General features: G+C 35.5%; 1 protein-coding gene across 3 annotated transcripts in view; it reads right to left on the reverse strand.

Annotated features, from left to right (window-relative positions):
* The window catches only part of TBC1D23 (TBC1 domain family member 23), a 56576-nt gene that overhangs the window by 29083 nt on the left and 8095 nt on the right, over positions 1–19398 (reverse strand). For all 3 annotated transcript variants that reach the window (XM_072812246.1, XM_072812244.1, XM_072812245.1), the window contains exons 2-5: positions 7229–7340; positions 6004–6109; positions 4610–4814; positions 1185–1308 (exon numbers count right to left, since the gene is read on the reverse strand). In XM_072812246.1, the coding sequence (XP_072668347.1) occupies positions 1185–1308; positions 4610–4814; positions 6004–6109; positions 7229–7340 (547 nt within the window). The remainder of the gene's footprint in view (positions 1–1184; positions 1309–4609; positions 4815–6003; positions 6110–7228; positions 7341–19398) is intronic.

A 19398-nucleotide genomic window follows, 5' to 3' on the forward strand; every position in this document is an offset into this window, starting at 1 on the left:
GGCTGTTGCAGTTTGAGATAATATGCCAGAGTTGAAACCAGTTAGAATTCTCTAAGTTCCATTTCTTGATTGTTTATTCATCCCTTCACCCTCTAAGATAGGTATTATTATTATTCCCATTTTACAGATAAAGAAATTGAGGTTCAGGGGCTGTTTTAAATCACACGGTTATGTGGCACAAAGGAATCCTTTCTGAAGAAAAATTAGGTTAAGACATGATCAAGGAATATGTTTAATTTCTGAACATTCTTCTAGCACCTAATCACTGTTTTAGAAAAATCTTAAAAAAAAAAAAAAAAAAAAAAACCATCTTAAAAGTTACCTAGAAGAGCAGTTCTCAAAGTGTATTCCAAGGAGCTCTAGAAGTACATAGTATCATCACAGATATTGAATAAAAAGCAGATATGAGAATCTACCTATCTGTGATGAAGCCAAATACTAAGATTCACAAAAATATAAAACAATGCCATTACTCTAATTTTCTTTTGAAAAATAGTTATTTTGCATTAGGAAAATAGGCTATTTATGTTAACATGTAATGGATTACTTCTAAATGAATATTTTAAATTTCTTAGTTTTAATTTCTAACCAACATAATCCATATAAAATATGGATCCTCAACAAATATTGAATATAAGAGGTCTGACACCAAAAGGTCTGAGAACCACTGACCTAGAATAATAAAACTTCCCACTGAAAATATAAATGTAGAAGAATACAGCTGAGATGTACTTTATATTCCTTTATACTGATCATTTGACAATCTTTAAGACATTTTCCTCATGATTAGATATCAATTCTCATACACACCATCAATACCTAAATCACACAAAGTTTTAAAGTGAACTGATACATATATTTACATATATTACATGCATATATTTTGCACATACTGCATTTATATACCTCATGTATATTACACATATACAATATATATATAACATATATATACGTAATGTATGTAAAACAACAAAAGGCTAAACTTCACTTTAAATAATCTGAACATAATCAAGAGCTAAAAAACCAATTTTTGAAGTGCCAAAAATTTTACACCTTTGGTTTAAATATTAATGGTCTGTAACTTAGTATTTTTCTTTTTTCTTACTTGGGGGTAAAAAAAAACCCTAACTATAGTTTTATAGAAAGCTATTTTTCATTAAGTGTTCCTACTTTCACTTTATTACCCAGTTGAGTGCATAGGAGTCTGGAGTAATTTTCTTTGTATCAAGAAAAGAACACAGCTCAGGCTCATGGTATTGGATGAGTAATCTGAAAAGATGAAATGGTCTTCCCTTCAGAGAACAATCCCTAAAAGACAAGAGAAGCAAGGTTTTTGCATTAATGGGTCAGAAATGGTCATATTAGTAACCAGTCCTCCTGTAACACCCACCCCATCTCCTCTCCCCACCCCCAAAACACCTGAACACCACAGCATTTATAATAAGCCTATCTGAGAGAACCAGGCTCAGAACACCTAACATAACCTGACTTGACAGAAAGTTTGCAGCAACAGCAGGTCTACAGCCAACTCTAGGGAGATTCTCTCTAGGTAAACTCAGGGAGCACTCAAACAAAAGCACTGCAGGGACCACTGCAAACAGCAGGATCATTTAGGTTATTCTGATAACTTTTGGATCCCAAAAGGATTATCTAGAGAGTTCTAAAGAAGTCAAGCCCTCTTCTTCCCTACATAAGAGAAAACTCCTAGAAAGGCTTCAGGTTAGCTCCACAGTTAATATACTCAAGTAGGGATGTCCCTTAACCCAGGTAAAAGTGTAAAATGGCCACAGATGAATAAAATACTGGGCCAGAACCTTAGAAGCTGTTGAAGTAGCCTGGGTACTACTGCTCAGAATAAATCCCAAGAGGTACAAAACACTTTATCAAGCAACATAACAACTACTTTCCTTCTTCCTTTGTGTCTAATGAATCAATAAAAAATGTAAACAGCTCAAAGAACAGACCATCTCAATAAAAGTATTTGTTGAGAAAATATCATGTGCTGGACACTGTATCAGGCACTTTACAAAAGTTATCAAATTTTATCTTTACGAGCAACCCTATGAAATAATTACTATTTTTTCCTCATTTTACAGTAGAGAAAACAGAGGCTTAGTTGTAGACAGGTAGTTCACCCAAGGCCACAGAGCTAAGAAGTCAGCTAAGACCTCTACACAGAAACTGTATTAAACTGTCATGCCATATTACTCTTCTCTATATATAACTCAGTATTGCAACAAGTGGTATTTTGGTATTGGTACAGTCTCTAAAAAACAAATTGTAAAGAAACTGAAATAAAAGGCTTCATGTGAAAAAACTAATGAATGTCTCAGTTTTAACACAGAAGCACTGATAAAGAATGTCATCAAATGCTGGGATCCCTGGGTGGCTCAGCGGTTTAGTGCTTGCCTTCAGCCCAGAGTGTGATCCTGGAGTCCCAGGATCGAGTCCGTCGGGCTCCCTGCAGGGAGCCTGCTTCTCCCTCTGCCTGTGTCTCTGCCCCTCTGTCTGTCTCTCTGTGTGTGTGTCTCTCATGGATAAATAAAATCTTAAAAAAAAAAAAAAAAGAATGTCATCAAATGCTATTTAAGTGGGAATACTGAAAAGTAATTTCTATATAACCAAGATCTGAGATCAATGCCAGGATTGAATATGAACCTGTAGCTTATTTGGATAATGTAGATGACAGGGAAGTTTTGTAGAGAAAGCCCTAGGTTGTTAATTCAGATGCCCAGAGACAGAAACTGGATTCATATTGGCAAGTTTACCTCCTCCCTTGTCTGAATACTCTCCCCATTCTATAAACGCAAGGCAACTGACTGCTAAGGCAAAACACAGAAGCAGACAGTAGTGTAGGGACATAAAAATGTAGCAACAATCGCCTACTTTGTGTCCCTAGCAGGACATCTCAGGGAGTCAGCCACTGCAACATCATCTATTCATTTAACAGCTGTGTACTATTGCTGCAGCACTGTGCTCCAGAGGATTCTACCCAAGTTATATTGAATCTGTAATAAAATATATTACAATAGAGTTCTTCTGGCAGCATTTTGTGGGGCTGTGTTCTATCCAAGGGCATTAACCGCCACTGCTGGAGTGCTGTGTGACAGATGGAACTCACAAAGAGTAACTAGAGGAACCTAACAAGAGAGTGTATTACACAGCTCAGTGTAAATCCTCCCTCCGCACCACTGCTAACGACCACCACCAGTATCTTTTAGAGGAAAAGCTGGAACATCATCTTTCTTGCTATCACTAGCTCTGTTATGCTAAGTCGTGGTAAAATATAAGGAGTTGAAAGATGTATTTGAATTCCAGTCTCAAATATAAATTCCATGATCATAGTAGCCCTGTCTCCTGGTATCTCTGGGTCTGTTTTACTTACATGAAGCACTATGGCTTCAAGGTAGCACAGAGGCTCTCTACCCTGCTATACGTTAGGACAGATGCGTATTTTAAAAGTTCTTTGCCTAAACAGACAGACATTTCCCAAAAGAAGATATACAAACAGCCAATAAGCAAGTGTATGAAAGATGCTAAACATCATTGATTGTCAGAGAAATGCAAAGCAAAACCATAAAGAGATACCAAATACTCATTAGTATAGCTACAATAATTTTTTCTTAAGTGCTGACAGGGATGTGGAAAAACTGGGATCTTCATTCACTACTGGTGGGAATGTAAAGTGATACAGTTGTGAAAAAGGCTGGCAATTCCTCAATTAAACATACAGTCACCGTATAATTCAGCAATTCCACAACTCAGTACATACCCAAGAGAAATGAAATATATGTCCACACAAAAACTTATACACAAATGTTCACAGCAGCATTATTCGTAAGAGTCAAAAAGTGAATATAATCCAAATGTCCAATCAGCTGTTGAATGAGTAAATAAAAATGTGGTCATGGAGCCTGCTCAAGATTCTCTCTCTCCAGGGCAGCCCCGGTGGCTCAGCAGTTTGGTGCTGCCTTCGGCATAGGACGTGATCCTGGGGACCAGGGATCGTGTCCCACATTGGGCTCCCTGCATGGGGCCTGCTCCCTCTGCCTGTGTCTCTGCCTCTCTCTTTCTGTGTGCCTCTCATGAATAAATAAATTTTAAAAATCTTTAAAAAAAAAAGATTCTCTCTCTCCCTCTCTCATTCCCCCCCCCGCGAAAAAAAAATTCCCATAGCATTCTATATTTCATCTTCCTAATACTCAGCACACTTCTAATTATTTGTTCAGTGCTTGCATATCTAGGATTACATTCCAAGCTATAATGCCAGCACCTCACTTAAGGCAGCACTCCAAAAGTTTTACTTTCCATGTAGGCATTTAATGTTTTTATTATTTTATAAGGAAAGAAATTAAAATAGGGATACCAAAAAATTAGCATAAACTCTATAAGCATAAATCCTTAACTGAAGAATCCTTTTAAAAAAAGATTTATATAAAAAAAGATTTATAACCACAAAAATAAAGTCAAATAACCATTACGACTCAAACAACCCTAAAAATTATTTGAACTTCTTCCTTTACCACCAAAGTAAATCTAAAAACTTCAGTTCAAAGCAAATTAGACATTTATTCATTTTTAAAACCATAATAACTAAATTGTATTTTACCTGGGAATGTACTTATTCATGATAGCATAAAAGCAGTTGTATAAATCACTGCGTGGAAGGTGAAGATGCACCAATGGCTTTAGTAGATGTATCCAGCTAAGGGATGTGCTGTATTTAATGTTACGTGATTTACAGTAAAAGGTAATTACAGATTCAATATCCGAAAGTAATTCTGTTGCCTTCTCTTCTGGCACTGAAAGCTGTTCTAGAAAAGAAGTGTCAAAATTAAGTTACCAAGGGCCCATTAGTGATGCCATTAATGCATATAACACTTATTTACAAACATACATACTACCTTAGTGTATTTGGAGCATGACAAGGGCAAAATAAAACTATATGAAAGCACATGTTTCATTATACTTATTCAGTATTTACTAGATATTCAATATTTACTAACTCAACTTAATAATACTTGACTTATATATATATTAAACATTAGAACTTCAGATAATCTAAAGTGGATAGGTAGGAAAGATAGGCTTAATCCATATTCCTGGAAAGTAAAAAGGTGTTTTCTAAACAGCAGGTTATCGTCTACCCCATGATAGGTAGCTGCCTCTATGTCTTTGTCAGGGAAGGGAATTCATTCTCTACGACCAAATTCCCTTTCCTTTGCACACACCAGCAATAATGTTTCTTTTGTGGTTAGCAGAGAAAAGCCTATCTAATCAAAACCTAACTAAAATGTGATAAAAAGAGAAACAGAAAGATACTAAGACTACAGATGAATTTAAAAGTATAAACTAAAATCATTTAATCTTGAAAAAGACCTTGTGGAGTGACTGGAAATTTTTCACCCATGACTTATAAAAGTTATTTTTGGGGGGCAGCCTGTGTGGCTCAGTGGTTTAGCACCACCTTCAGCCCGGGGCGTGATCCTGGGGACCCAAGAATCCAGTCCCGTGTCAGGCTCCCTCCATGGAGCTTGCTTCTCCCTCTGTCTGTATGTCTCTGACTCTCTCTCTCTCTCTGTCTCTCACGAATAAATAAAATCTTTTTTAAAAATAAATAATTTTTTTAAAAGTTATTTTTTTAATAGCAGATCATTACCTATGATGAATAGACTTTTAGAACACAGAGCCCTTTAATGTGCAGACTATATACAATGATACAGATCTTTACACACAAAAAACAATTTTAAAACTGCAACAAGACTGTACAGGTAGCTGAAGACCTGAACACACAGTTTAAAAAAAACTATAAATTGGACTCTCTTTCTTAAAAATACTAGACATCACTTCATAAGAATTTCACTTTCGTAAGAAACTATGTACTAGCCCTTCACAAACTCAACATATCTCAAATTATAACAAAATGATTCTAATAGATTAACTCTTCTACCTCAAAATATTATTTTCAAAATTTTCACTGTTGGAAACAATTATTAAACTTACCAATAAACTCAAGACAATCTTTGTGAATGGCATTCTGTTCTGGCAAGTCTAAAATACCATCCCATGATGCCAAACTATCACCTTTTCCTGCAACATTTAGAGCAATCTGGAAGAAAGATAAAAGCAACTAGCTTCAAATTTCATTTCTCATTCTTGAAAAATATGCTGTAATAGTGGAAAGTCCTGAATTTAGAAATAATAATGCATACTTCTAAGATTACAAAATAATGTATTTACACTCCACCAAATGCTGATCCCTTAAGTCATATTGCAACAAACACAATTATTTTACATCTTCCCACATTAAATTTTATTACTTCATGTCAATCAAATGAATAGCATATATAAATTTGTTTATTTGAAGCAAATATCGTCAATGCTAGAGACTGAATGTTTGTGTGCCCACACAAAATTTATATGTTGAAACCTAATCCCCAATACAATGTTATCTAGAGGTGAGGCCTTTGGGGGGTGATTAGGTCATGAGGGTAGAGCCCTCATAATGGAGTTAGTGTCCTTATAAAAGAGAGATGGGTCATGGGGGTTCATTATACAGTTCTCTACTTCTGTATGTGTTTTAAATTTCTATAACAAAACATTCAGAATCCTACATACATACAGTTATTATTCCATTTCTGTTACATATATATATGTGTGCAGAGAAGAAAAATATAAAAAGATATATGCCAAGACATAATTACTTATAGGTGATAGCCAATGATTTTTATCTTTTCCTATGCTTATATGTTTTAACAAAGGTGAGTTTTTATAATCATAACAAAATCTTAGTTTAAAATTTAAAAAAATGATAATACACATGCACTGGAGAACAGCCAAAGAGAAAAATAAACAAAGTAAAATGTCGTATAATTCCAATGCCAGAGAGACCTATGTGCCCTCCCCATCCTGTCTTTAACATAGCTGAGGTAGTAATTCCAGCTACAATTATAAATCCTATTTTACTCACTGTTTGCATTTTCCCATTTCATTAAACAATCTTCATAGACATCATTTCTAATAACTACAAACAAAAAACACTGCCTTTCAAATTCTAAATTATTAAATAACCAAACATGACAGAAACATACATTTCAATAAGTTGCTCTGTTCGATAAATTCTCTAGACGCAGCATGCTCATAAGTTTTCTGCAATGTCAACAACTGAACATAAAAATTCTCAAATGTTCTTCTTAAGTGATTACAGTTTGTTTTAGTTTCCAGTTACCTTCCAAACTTTGGCTCTCTGATCAGCAGGTAGTGGTCTCCCCTGAATTATATTTCTCAAAGTTTCAAGATCACAACCTCCTGCTTCCAGAGCTTCTTCAAGATCTTTTTCCCTAAAAAACAAGTCCGTAATAGATCAATGTTACTTATTTTTTCCCATGTAAGATTCATATATAAGCATGGCTTACTAAAGTCTCTATCTATGAAAAGAAGGTTCCTTGAAAGGGAATCTCACGTTTCACGCAACTTACTCTTATTTTGCATTTAGTTCTAATAAGCTTGGTTATGTTTTCTAAGATTAAAGAAATTTAAAAAGAGAAGACAGTGCATGCAAGCTGACAGCACTGAAAAGCCACGGTAATAGTACGACTCATGGTAATAGTAATGACTAACACTTTATATAGCACTATCTTTGTGCCAGACACTATTCCAAACACTGTGCCTGTGTTTTTTAAATTCTCACAACTCTATATGAAGTAACCACAATCATCACTGGCCCCAGTTTACATATGCAACGGTTGAAGCAAAGAGGAGTTATACAGCTTATGATCACTTATCAAGAAAGTACTAAAGCCAAGATTTAAATTTTAACAGTCGGGTTCCAAAATTTGTGTTTCTAGTATTATGCTAAATATTCGTAAGGAGGAGAAATTATAAAATCTAACCAAGAATTCAAAGCACTGCAATATGGGAATACTTAGTATGTAACTTTATACAGAAATCATACCTAGAGCAGTGCCTGGCTTACAGTGTCCAAGTAATGTTAGAAGAACAAAAACACTCTAAAGGCATCACTGTATTACATATTTAAGCAAAGCAATACATCATCAAGTAAATCATCAGGCAGTTATGTACAGCCTACCATGTTTAAAGAGAGAATTAAACATGAAAACAAATTGTACATGGTTAAAAAGAATACATTTAAAAAGAAACTTTCACAAATGTTATGAATTTTTAGTCATGAAATAACAACTTAAAATAACTAATTCCTCAAAATTCTCAAAAGCTGAAATTTCATTATTTATAATTTTAATATACAATACACAAGAAATCTTTACAATAAAAATTCGTAACTCAGCCAATTTCTAAAATTCTTTGAAGCAGCCTGAAAGGCAGAGTCTCCCACTACAATCAGGAAATCAAGACACTGTCACATTTTTGTGTGTGTAGGTGGTTTTGAGAAAAAGTTTACTCCCATTCCACATTCTCTCAATAAAACAATGTACATCTTCCCTATCGATAGGATTCCAAAAATATTAGTTTAAATGTACAGTGTTGCCCTCTTAAGAGGAAGGAATTAAATGAAAATGTAAATACTTGGGATCATATTCAACACAAATGCAGTGATCAAATTTGAGAGATTTCTTAACAAAGCTACTAAAAATTCATAAGAATAAGAAAATAACTAGTAACCATACAAGAAACATTTTGTTCTTTTGCTATATGGTCACCACCGTGTGGAGGAGAGAGTGAGGGAAAGAGGTTTCAAGTCTACTAATGGTTCAGGCCTACAGCTGGTAAAGATGGGGTTGATCTATTATATTCTGGCCAAAGCATACAAGACAGCCTGTCAGAATTTGAAAGATTGTAACCATGAAACAAAGAAAATGGAATGTGACCTTTGATGAGTAAACACCATATTTTTCACGATCAAATAGATAAATGAAGTGAAAACACCACCGTACAAGATGGAATTCTTCTACCATAGAAACGGAGAGCTTTTCCATTTCTTGGTTCCTTTTGGAAGTAATTCTGCCCAAAAATCCTTTACTATCTAGACAACAAAGTCAGTATTTTCGGGCAAAACACCCGACCCTCAACATACTTTTCAAATCATCATAATGTACGCGCACATCTCTGTTGATACAGCTGCACTGGGTCCTTTGCTGCCCCCAGGGAACCTCAGATATGGTCTCTGCAATAGAACCTTGAACAAGAAACCAGAAAATGCCCCAACTTAAGCAGTAAAAGGAATTTCTCACTAAGAGTAACATTATCTTCTGAACAAGGTATTCAAAAGTTCAGTTATCAGACTTTCAATATTACAAATGTACTTGTAAAAGTAGAAAAAGAGTTGAAAATAGTGAAATTAAATAATTTATTTAAGGATCAAGTTCTTATCGAGAGATAGGAACTCTATGGCACTTCGCTCTGAAACAGACTGTTCCTTCCCCTAAACCAAGTTTCCTTCTACTTTTGAATAAGCAATACCTAACATCCAAAAGCAAGACGCATGTCTTGTGGAATATCATTGGGTGGGTTATGGATTTTTAAATCTTCTTTGAATATGGAGGCTTCTTATTGACCTCACAGTCTAAAGGTTGGTAGAAATGTACTGCATACTCAGGCAGGTCTTAAAATAGAAAAATACAGGCCTTGTCCATTTATCCCAGTTAGTCCAAAAAATAACTGTCTACTTTGCTCAGAAGACTCATGGCAAAGCAAATTCAAAGCAAATAACAGAAATGCACCTTTTCCTGGTTCTATGAACCGAATCCTTATTTGTTAGTATAATGCTATATGTTACTGTTGATGATGTATCAATGACCTATTTTCAAAACCTAAATAGAACACAATAGAATATTTATTCCCTCACCTGATGTTTTGTGGCAAAATCACCTAATCTAAGCATTGTAACCCAAGTTGTTTTAAAACTATGGCAAGGCAAACAATGGGACTACATTCATATGAAGTTAGTTTAATGCTTAAGCTAACAACTGAGGAAGATTTTTCCTCTTCAACCAAATGGTAACTTCTAGCACATGGAAACATTTGCACAATGAAAGTTAAAAGGGGATGAGAGGGGGACTTGAATTTCTCAAGCACTACAAATTATAGATTTCTAAATGCTTCTAGGAACAATAAATTCAATTTGAAATTCTGTACATAATTATTTTCTGAATTAGCCATACAATGAATATGTCTGAAATTATAATTTTTAAAAGCAACTAAATTACATGTGTTGTATTCCTAAAAGTTAAAATCAGAAAATCTGCTGGGGGGAGGGGGATACTGTATATTGCTTTTCTTATTTTTTTAAGATTTCATTTATTTATTTGAGAGAGACAGACAGCACAAGCAGGGGGAGGGACAGTAGGAAAGGGAGAGGGACAAGCCAACCCTCCACTGAGCGAGGAGCCCAATACGGGGCTTGATCCCGGGACCTGAGATCATGGACTAAGCCATGAGCATAAGTCGATGCTTAACCAAATAAGCCACCCAGGCACCCCTACACTTTCTTCTACATTGTTTTTCCTCAACCATGTTCTAGAAACTTTTCCTTATAATTTCAAAAATTGATGAATTTTAATTGTACATATTCCAAACAGGAGATGAAAGCAAGGCTTAGTTCACCTCTTAATTTTTTTTATACATATCTTTTTGCAATTAAACTCCATATCCATTATTAGTCATTTTCCACCCCTTCCCACTCTGCTCCCAGCCTCTGGCAACCATTTACTTTCTGTTTCTACACATTTACCTATTCCAGACATTTATTTTTTAAAGTTTATTCATTTTTAAGTAATCTCTATACTCAACACAGGGGTTCAAACTCACGACCTCAAGATCAAGAGTTGCATCCTCCCCCAATTGAGCCAGCCAGTGCCCCAATTCTGGACATTTTATATATGAAATCTTATTTATATGGTCTTTGTGCATGAGCATAATGTTTTCAAAGTCTATGTTGTAGCATGTACCAGTACATGTTATTGCCAAGTAATATTCTACTGCATATATATATATATATATATACATACACACACACATACTAAAATTTACTACAATTATTTATTTATTTTAGAGAGAAAGAACACTCACGAATGTAAGCACATGCATGGAGGGAGGAGACAGGGAGAAAGAGAATTTCAAACAGGCTCCATGCCCAGCATGGCGCCTGACCCTGGGGCTCAATCTCAGGACCCTGAGATCATAACCCTGAGCCAAAATCAAGAGTTGGTCCCTTTACCAACTGAGCTACGCAGGCACCCCTATAATACGTTTTATTTATCCACTCACCAGTTAATGGACATTACAGTTGTTTTAACTTTTGACTCTATATGATGGTCTCTTAATTTTAAACATAAAAATCAATAGTTCAACTGGTTAAGTGTATGATGCATACATATTATTTATTAACTACTTATTCTTCTTAAGAAGGCCTGAAAGAATTTAAAAATCAAGTCTATCAAAACCAGACCTATTGGGATGGCTATTATCAAAAAATAACTAAATAAATAAAAATTTAAAATGTGTTGGCAAGAATGTGGAGAAACTACCAAAAAAAGTGTTGGTGAGAATGTAAAATGGTGTAGCCACTATGAAAAACAGTATGGCTATTCTTCAAAAAATTAAAATATAGAACTATCATGATTCAGCAATTCCACTTCTGATTATATACCCAAAAGAAAACTGGAAAACTTGAACACTGAATAGATATTCGTACACCTATGTTCATAACAGCATTATTCACAGTAGCCGAAGGTGGAATAAACCCAAATATCCTTCAGCAGATAAATGGATAAATGAAATGGGGTATATTCATACAAAATGTAACATTATTCAACCTTAGAAAGCAAAGAAACTGACACATCTACAACATGAATGGATCTTGAGGATATTATGCTCAGTGAAATAAGCCAGTCACAAAAAGTCAAATACTGTACAACTGTACAATAGTCAAATTCACAGAGACAGAAAGAAAACAGAAGTTGCTAGGGACCGGAAGTAGGTCAGGGGTATGTCAGTATCCATTAGAACAAAAACCAAAATTGTGAAAGGTGGCTACTACAGAGAAGTGAGATGGGATGGACATTTACTTTGCACATAGCATCAGTCAGTAAAGCTTGAGTGTATCTTATATTTGTATGTACTACTTGAATAATTTAATATTAACAGACTCCTTTTTAACATACCCTTTCAGTCAGCAGGAATTGAGAATAAAATGACTCAGCTAAAAGCATGTTCAAAGAAGTACCTACAAAAACTACAATGTAGCAGTTTTAAAATGAGGAACTGATTTAAATTAGTGGATGAAATACTAGGCAACAATTTAAAATGCTGAAAAACAATGACATGAAAATGTTCATCATATTAATGACATGTAGTAAATCTTTTAAAAAGGGAAGCTTTAAAACTAACATACAACATGTATGTGTTAGAGAAACAGTACACTATCCCCACTCCCTACCCACTCTTTCCCACACATACACTGGGAAGCTATTAGAAAATGTTTATTTCAAGTAGAGTGCTTAATATAATTAATTTTAATATAATTAATATAATCATAAGAAAATTAATGTGTCCTTTTTTGAGGGGGTATTATTATAGTCTAAAATGAACAAATATTTGCAAGAAACAAGAATGAATAATTCTCACCTCAAACATATATGACTTTGCTTAAAGTATTAGTAAGTAGCTACTACTTAAGAAACCATACCTCACATAATCAGTAAGAAGAAAACAATGTGGCATTTGTGCCACTTTATGTATTTCATTTTAGTTCTCCCTTCCTGAATACTGAAAGAGTAAAGATAAACAAGTCAACTCATACTGACAACAAACTTCCTTCTTTTTTAAAGGTTTACATAATCTAATAAATTTGGAAGGAAGTTAAAAGATAGAAAACCTTTGGTTCTATTTTTGAGCATGGAAGAAAATTAACTTTCTGCTCCTGTGGATGGAGTTAAAAGTAGAGAGTAGAAGGGTGGCATAAACCTGCTAGAAGAGCTTTCATGTGGTGTCATTTCTTGTCCTCTGTCTTAATTCCATGGCCTAAGACCTTAAGCACATTCTTAACACCCTAAATATCACTCCTTTGTGCTCTGGTCACACTCGGAAAGCTACAAATTCTCAGCATTGGATTGGTTAATCTAACCAATTTTGGATTCTTTTGTTCCTACACTCCGCTCAATAAAGACTTCATGGGAAGATAAATTAAGACAACTTTATGAAGCTATCATAAATTCACCATTTTCTCTACCATCAATGCTGGCTGAAAATTTCCTATTCACTTTCTTCAGAATCCCTACAGAGCCACTTTACCTCAAGTGACTTGAAAGAAAAAATATAGGTCAGCAGACTTCTCTCTTCCCTTTGATCTCAACCCCTCTCCAAAAACAAACATAAGCAACTTACCATCAGCTTTAGATATCATTTCTGTCTTCCCTCTATGCACAGACATCTACGTATCCTGTCTCTAGTCTAACACTGGTAATGTCACCTGGGGCTTCTCTCTAACCCTGAATTCCTTTGAAGCCATGTGCCACCAATTATCCCCCTCTCTTATCTTCCACTTTCTTTTTCCAATATGCTCAATATCGTCATTAGAAACAACATCCGCACTACTACAAAAGCTCCTCCAAACTTTCCTTTCCATCTAGGTATCAAGCTCTTGATTGTTCCCTTCACAGCAAAGCTTTCTGAAAGAATTCTCAACAATGTATGTCATTATTTCTCCTTCATCTTCCCCTCAATTCCTCCTCCTCTACTCTCCATCATTTCTCCTCCCTCTTTCACTTCCACCACTCCACAGGGACCACTCTCCCTATGACCCCCTCTTTCTGCCTAATATCCAAATCTTTGCCTTAATTTAATCTTTCCAAGGCATCTGATAACTCTTCTTTCTCCAAAAAAGATACACAAATGACCAATAAGCACATGAAAAGACAATCGACATCATTAGCCATTAGGGAAAGTCAAATCAAAAGCACAATAAGATGCCATTTCACATTCACAGGATGGCTAATATCAAAAAGACACACTACTTTTCACATCCATTAGGATGGCTAGTATCAAAAAAAGGACAAAGATGTGGAGAAATTACAATCCTTATGCACTGCTGGTGAGAACGTAAAATGGTATAGCCACTGTGGAAAGGTCTGTCAGTTATTTAAAAACTTCAGAGAATTATCATGTAATTTAGCAATCCCACTTCTGGGTATATACCCAAAGGAACTAAAAACATGGACTCAAACAGTTATTTGTACATCCATATCCATAGCAGCATTATTCACAATAGCCAAAAATTGGGAACTGCCCAAACATGCATCAATGGATGGGTAAACAAAAGGTGGTGTGTGTGTGTGTGTGTGTGTGTGTGTGTGAGTGTATAATGAAATATTACTCACCCTTAAAAAGGAAGGACATTCTGACATATGGTACAACATGGATGAACTCTGAAGACAAATGCTAAGTGAAGTAAGCCAGTCACAAAATAGTAAAGATTGTATGATTATACTTATATTAGGTACCTAAAATAGCCAAATTCATAGAGATAGAAAATAAAAGTTACCGGGGCTAGAGAGAAGAGAGGTGAATGGGAAGTTATTGTTTATTAATTATAAAGCTTCTGTTTGGGATGATGGAAAATTCTGGAAATGAATAGTGGTGAGTGATGGTTATACATAACTGTGAATGTACTCAATGTCACTGAATTGTGCATGTTAAAATGGTAAAATTTAATGTTATATAAATTCTACCTCATAAAAAAGACAAAAAACTTGTACATTAGTGCTTATGATGGTATTATTTATAATAGCCAAAAAGTAAAAGGAATCTAAACGTCCATTCACTGATGAATGAATGAAATGTAGTATGTTCATACAGTGGAATATTACTCAGCAATAAAAAGGAATGAAGTACTGATACAAATAACACGTTGAAAAACCTGAAAACATTATGGTAAGTGAAATAAACCACACGAAGGCCACATTTTGTATGATTCCATTCACAAGAAATGTCCAAAGTAGGCAAATGTAGAGAGACAGAAAGTGCATCAGTGGTCGTCAGGGGTCTGGATGACAAGGAATGAGAGTGACTGCTACTGGGTAGGGGGTTTCTTTGAGGGGTAATGAAAATAGTCTAAAACTTACATCTTGGTGATAACTGCCTGACGCTTAAATATACTAAAACCACTGAACTGTATGTATACTTCAAATGGGTAAATTTTATGGTACCTAAGTTACATGTCAATAAAAATATTACAAAAGAAGTAACTGCATCAGAAAAAGTTTAGAGATGCTTTAATTTAAGGCTTTCAAATGAAGCTACTGTATCAAACCCTCATTTACCATTTCAATGAAGGAGTATGTCACTATGAAGGGATTGAGCCACACCTTGGGTTAAGGGGTAAGAGCTTGCCTTGACTCTTTAATTCCTCAAGTTGATAGCATTACATGTTAACTACCATTGTGGGAAAGGAACAAACTCCTCAACAGCTGACATAGCTCAATAGCAAGGCCACCAAGGAATTGAGGATATTAAGGCTTAGAGGCAACATATTATAGAGAAAGTAATATAAAATTTAAAATCAGAAAATGTGATACCAGATTCTATACACTTAACAGCTGTGTGACCTAGAATACAAACTTACTCTTCATCTATAAAATGGGGATAGTACCAGGTACCAATGAATTTAAAGTATTGGGAAGTATTTATACAGCATACAGATTCTGTTTTACCAGTTTCCCTTCCATTCCTCTTTCCATTCCAACTTAATGCCTACAGCTTGCCTGAATCTGTCTTTTTCAACTTTCTCTTTCTGAATAGTCTCCATAGGCACTGAAGCCTGCACCATTTTCCAAAGGAAAAGTGTCGGACAGTAAGCTGTTCACATTAACCATTTACGGGTACATGTGACACCAATCCTGAGACAAATGAGACAATAATAAAATGTAGAAAAAGCTAAACTTTGAGGACAAAAGAAAACATAAATGTAGGAACACTAAGTCACATTTCATTTAGTTAAGAATAAATATTTAAAGACAAAACTAACACTCAATAAATGGTTTTTAAAAAGCAGAAAGCATTGGGCGCCTGGGTGGCTCCGCGGTTGAATGTCTGCCTTCAGCTCAGGGCATGATCCCAGAGTCCCAGGATCGAATCCCACATCAGTCTCCTTGCGTGGAGACTGCTTCTGCCTCTGCCTATGCCTCTCATGAATTAAAAAAAAATCTTAAAAAAAAGAAAGCATTTATACAAAATAATGAAACAGCCCTAGAATGATGCAATTAGTAATCATTCCCAGCAAATTAGATGGTCTCTATGATTTCTCATAGTCTATTCAACTTCAGAATAACACAATGCCACTTGAGCATAGTGAGAGAAATTTCTAAAACACTTTGGATAGGATGTTCTCTGAAATAGAAAAAAAAATTAATTCACAAAGCCTCTCAGTCTATCAAGTAAACCAAATCAACTTCACCAGTTTTCCAAATTCTTAAAATCTAGTCCTTTTCTATAATTACCCAAAAAACCCCACATGGGATCTAGAATATATGTTAATCACTTAAACTGGGAAGAGTACAGATACCAGGATCCCTGGGTGGATCAGCAGTTTAGCGCCTGCCTTTGGCCCAGGGCGTGGTCCTGGAGTCCCAGGATGGAGTCCCACATCAGGCTCCCTGCATGGAGCCTGCTTCTGCCTCTGCCTGTGTCTCTGCTTCTCTCTTTCTCTGTACCTCCTATGAATAAATAAAATCTTTAAAAAAAAAAAAAAAAGTACAGATACCAACCAATTACCAATTCTTTTCCCAATTTTTTAAAAAATTAATTTTGTGCCTTAAAGTGGTCAGGGTCTAAGATATATATTATTGTTTGATAAAAACAAAAATTTAAAAGCTAAGTTTAAAATTTTGTTTCCACTACTAAGGAAAAATAAAAGTCCGAAGTCTGCTATGTAAACATCTTAAACATGGTATTTCTCCAGGATACTACTCAAACTCCTGAATCAGCTAGCAGTATTAAACAGAGCCAAGAGATAAAATGGATTCAGAACTTCTAGCATTCAAAAATATAAAGACAAATATAACAAATATAAAGAATAGCCTGGGATCATTATTCTTTCCTCAAATATTTCCACATATGCTTATTCACAGGTCTTATACATGACCTACTCCCTTTCAAAGTCATCTCTCTCCTTCCTTTTACAGTTTACCTCCCTGAAAACAGTAGTCACCACTCATCTCTACTTACTCTCTCCTCATCCACTCAAACTCTCCATCTTCCTACTAAAACTGCCCAAAAAGTCATTAATCATCTATCTTTAGTCCTTGTTCTCTTTACAAACTCTGCAAAGTTATATTCTCTCCTTAAAACACTCTCCTTAAGTTTCCATAACTTTCCTATACCTCTCTCTAATATTTGCTCTGAATTTTCCTTCCCTGCCAAAAAGTACTTTAAAAAAAAAATTCATGAGAGACACAAGGAGAGGCAGAAACATAGAGGGAGAAGCAGGCTCCCTCTGGGGAGCCTGATATGGGACTCAATCTCAGGACCCCGGGATCAGGACCTGAGCCAAAGGCAGACGCTCAACCACTGAGCTACCTAGGTGCCCCCAAAAGTAGTCTTTTATTCAAACCTTCAATAAATATATATTGAACATCACTACCTGCCAGCCACCGTGTGAGGTACCAAAGATCTAGCAGTGAACAAAAAGTCGTGCTCTCATGTAGCCTATATTCTAGCTGGTAATTCCAAAGTTTATCTCAAGTCCTAATATCTGAAACCCACTCAAAAAAGGTGGGAGGAGGTCCCTTTCATGTGTATATAACCTGTTTAAATTTGCCTGGAATGTACATCACTATGAGCACAAATTAAACCATGACAGGCCAGCTTGCCTATATATAGATAAATATAAATAAATATAAATATAAATATAAATATATAAATATATACATATATATGACATATTACATCCAGGTACAAGCCTCTGATCAATTATTTAAAACTCAAAAATGACCAGCTAACTAGTTGTAAGTACCAGCAGATTGTGTAACAGTGTCAAGTTGCACACGTTAAAATTGCGGTTTCAAGACTTACTTTGTGCCACCTTATTTCTGGTTATTTCTTAATGCCCAGGTCATGAGAACATCAGCAACAAAAGCTTTGTCTGAATTTATTTTGCTACTATTGTTAACAAACTGGTTATAAATTACTACTACACCAATACTCGTTAATTAGTTCCTGAATATTTTGTGTGATATTTGGTAGAAATGAAAATCACACAACTTTGTTACACATTCACTCCTGAAATAGATACGGAATAAGTTCATGACCATAATATGTACTGTGTAACTTATTTTTATTTATTTATATATATTTTTAGGTAAACTCTATATGGGATTTGAACTCACAACCCTGAGATTAAGAGTCCCATGTGCTACTGACTGAGCCAGCCAAGCACCCATGTGTAACTTATTTTTAAATACCAATCTCAAACCATCAAAACTTTTTTTTTTTCCAAAACTTTTTTTATAAAAAATGTTGTTTTGTTTTTGAGAGAGAACGCGTGCGCATGTTGGTGAGCAGGGTGGCATGGGGGCCTGGGGGGCAGAGGGAAAGGGAGAGAGAGAATCTCAAGCAGGCTCCATGCCCAGTGTGGAGCCTAACATGGGGCTCTATCTCACAACTCTGAGATCATGACCTGAGCCAAAATCAAGAGTCTGATGCTTAACCGACTGAGCCACCCATGTCCCCTCAAACCAGCAAAACTTTCTAACAAACAGTATGAGACATATTAAAAAATGACCATGATACCTTACTGTCCATGAAAGCACAATCTGGTAATGGCAAAATTTTCAAGTTATCTGGATTTCTGTCACACTTATTACAGCATTTTAACAAGTTGTATATTTCAATGCCAAGAGAAAAAAATCCCATTCACCAGCTTTTAAAAAAAAAAAAAAAATTAGTGAAACTCTGTATCAGGATCAGATCCACAAAAGTAGCTTTGGGAGATTCCCTTACCAAATAATACAATCCTCTCCAGAATTTATGCTTAAGCAGGATCTTGCGCCAAGGAAAGAAGGTGTAAATCTAGTCATCCTGTGCTTAACAAGCCTAACTGTACAGTGCTATAGAGTAGTATTTCAGCACTGTACAAAAGGCAAAGGAGACAGAGATCATAGAACACTGATCTGTAAGCTACTAATATTAAGTCACTACAAATGGAACAGTGCTTTGAATCTTTAGACTTGAAAAAAAAACTCTTTAGACTTGGGACGCCTGGGTGGCTCAGTGGTTAAGCATCTGCCTTCAGCTCAGGGCATGAACCAGGAGTCTCAGGATGGAGTCCCGCGTCGGGCTCCCTGCATGGAGCCTGCTTCTCCTCTGCCTGTGTCTCTGCCTCTCTCTGTGTGTGTCTTTCATGAATAAATAAATAAAATCTTTTTA

The sequence above is a fragment of the Canis lupus genome, chromosome 35 (assembly GCF_048164855.1).
Source record: "Canis lupus baileyi chromosome 35, mCanLup2.hap1, whole genome shotgun sequence".
NCBI lineage: Eukaryota > Metazoa > Chordata > Mammalia > Carnivora > Canidae > Canis > Canis lupus.